General features: G+C 44.7%; 1 protein-coding gene across 1 annotated transcript; it reads left to right on the forward strand.

Moving 5' to 3' along the window:
• Window positions 1-1,071: 1,071 nt before the first annotated feature.
• On the forward strand, window positions 1,072-1,614 carry LOC132040946 (uncharacterized). Its single transcript, XM_059431639.1, has one exon. The coding sequence runs from the start codon at window positions 1,093-1,095 to the stop codon at window positions 1,543-1,545; it is 453 nt and encodes a 150-aa protein (XP_059287622.1). The 5' UTR covers window positions 1,072-1,092; the 3' UTR covers window positions 1,546-1,614.
• Window positions 1,615-2,344: the final 730 nt, after the last annotated feature.

A 2,344-nucleotide genomic window follows, 5' to 3' on the forward strand; every position in this document is an offset into this window, starting at 1 on the left:
GGGGTGAAATATAAACATGGGCTGATTGGGCCAAATACAGAAATGGGCTAAAACAAATATGTCCTAATGAAATTAACAGCTATTAATTGCTATTGTGGGTGTTGGATTGATGATTGATCTTGTAGAGATTTGTTATAACATAAAAATTTGGTGTGTATTTTTAATGTTTAAGTCCTTTCTGCAGATGAGCATATGGCTTTCATAAACACGGTGCTTTAATTAGGTAAGGGTGCAAAACATAACAGTGATGAAATCAAAGTCATACTTTAATCAGTGGTAGTCACTTTTTTAACTTTCTAAATCAACAAAATAAAGTTTAAGAAGAAAAAAAGGTCTTTCTTATGTTTTTAAACCTTTCGAACTATTGTTTGGGTAGGCAATTGCGATGTTCGACTAGAGACAGAGTTTAAGGAAGAGAAGAACCTTTGAAATATACCAAAATATCATCTCTAGTCTTGTTGTTTAAATATGTCAGGACATTTCTATATAGCAAGCTAGAAGAGCATGCCATTAAAGATAAAATGTGGGGAATCCCAATGTGTTAAAGTGTGGATGTCATATAATAATAAATAAAAGATATGTTACACTTGGACAGTACGAAATATAGTAAATATTGTAAAGGCAGACGTAGCGTGGTTGTGAATCGAACGGCACACAACTTAGTTTTAGAAGATACGAAAGTTTGTAGAGTTGATCATCTAGTTGATCATCTTTCATATCGAACAAAGTTAAAGAAATGTATCGTTCTTGTTTAACAAACTAAAAGCGAGAGGCATCTAGGAATAATGGAAGTTCATGTGGTTGAATTATTTTCAGTATTAATAAACACAAGATTGAGAGAGCTACAAAACCTTGCTAAACTAAAGAATGAGGAAATGATTTAATTGATGTCAAAATTGAACATTGTTATGTTCTCCACTTTGTAATATGTGATGATCACCCGTCTCTTCTGGGATTCATTAGTGATAGATTGTGTAAATATTTTGTAATCTCTTACGGATTTAGAAGTCTAGGGTTTTCTTCTCTCTCTCCTCTCCGCTGCCCTAGCTCCGTCGACTGCCACCTCTCTCTCTTTTTTTTTTTTCCGCCACCATGTCCACCTCTAAATCATCCTTCCACCCCGCTTTCGCCGTCTCCAACATCCGTAATCACATTCCTGTGGTTCTTGAAATGGAGAATGCACAATACGGCACATGGGCGGAATTGTTTAGGATCCACGCCATATCCCATAGGGTCATACACCATATCATCGCACCAGAGAAAGGGAAGCAGGCGGCCCCTCCCTCCGATGACGACAAAGAACTTTGGTCGACCCTTGATGCGACTGTGCTCCAGTGGATTTATTCCACGATTTCGAATGACCTCCTTACAACTATTCTTGAACCTGGAGCAACGGCCATGGAAGCCTGGGATCGCTTGCGTGATATCTTCCAGGACCATCAAAATCATGCCGTTATGCTCGAACAAGAGTTCTCTACAACTAGGATGGAAGACTTCCCGAACGCGTCTGCGTATTGTCAGAGGCTCAAGAGCATCTCCGATTAGTTAAAAAATGTGGGGGCTCCGGTTTCCAATTCCCGCCTTGTTCTTCAGTTTGTTTCGGGTCTCACCGACGCATTCGGGGTGTGGGAACGCGATTCGTCACAGCAAACCATTGCCTCCTTTCCGAGGCGCGCTCCTCGCTCGTTCGGAGGAACGAGAACAAGAGCGATGCGGGCGGCCACTCTACTCCTTCGGCGATGGTGGCTGCCACATGTGGTGAGGGTTCGACTAATTTTTTTGATAATACTCATTTGTCTGGTCATGCTGTGAATACCAGGGGCAAAAATAACAACAACAAAGGCCGCAATTCTGGCCGTCGGAACGGCGCTGGCGGCAAAGCTGGCCGTGGCGACAGCTGTGGTCACAACGGCGGAAATCACCGCCCACCGCCGAGCCGGTGGCCGCGTCGACCCTGGCCGGCCGTGGCGACTTCCCAATTATGCTTGGGGATAGATGCCACAATGGGTCGTGCCACCGTGCCCGTATCCGTCCACTTGGCCGACGTCTTCGCAATGGCCCTCGACCAAACAGCCGGGCATTCTCGGCCCTGCTCCCCGACCTCCCGCGGCGGGCGTATGCGCTGCCCGTTTCGACGCATGTATGCCCCGTCGTCTTATGCTCCCACGGACATCGAATCGGCCGTACGCATACGATGACTTTGAATCCTTCGGACCAGCGGTGGTACATGGACACCGGTGCCACATCTCACGACATCCACGAATGGTAATCTCTCGTCTTATTCTAATTTGAGCAATAATCATCATGGTATTGTTGTTGGTAATGGTCATTCAATTCCAATTCG

This window comes from Lycium ferocissimum, chromosome 12, assembly GCF_029784015.1.
Source record: "Lycium ferocissimum isolate CSIRO_LF1 chromosome 12, AGI_CSIRO_Lferr_CH_V1, whole genome shotgun sequence".
NCBI lineage: Eukaryota > Viridiplantae > Streptophyta > Magnoliopsida > Solanales > Solanaceae > Lycium > Lycium ferocissimum.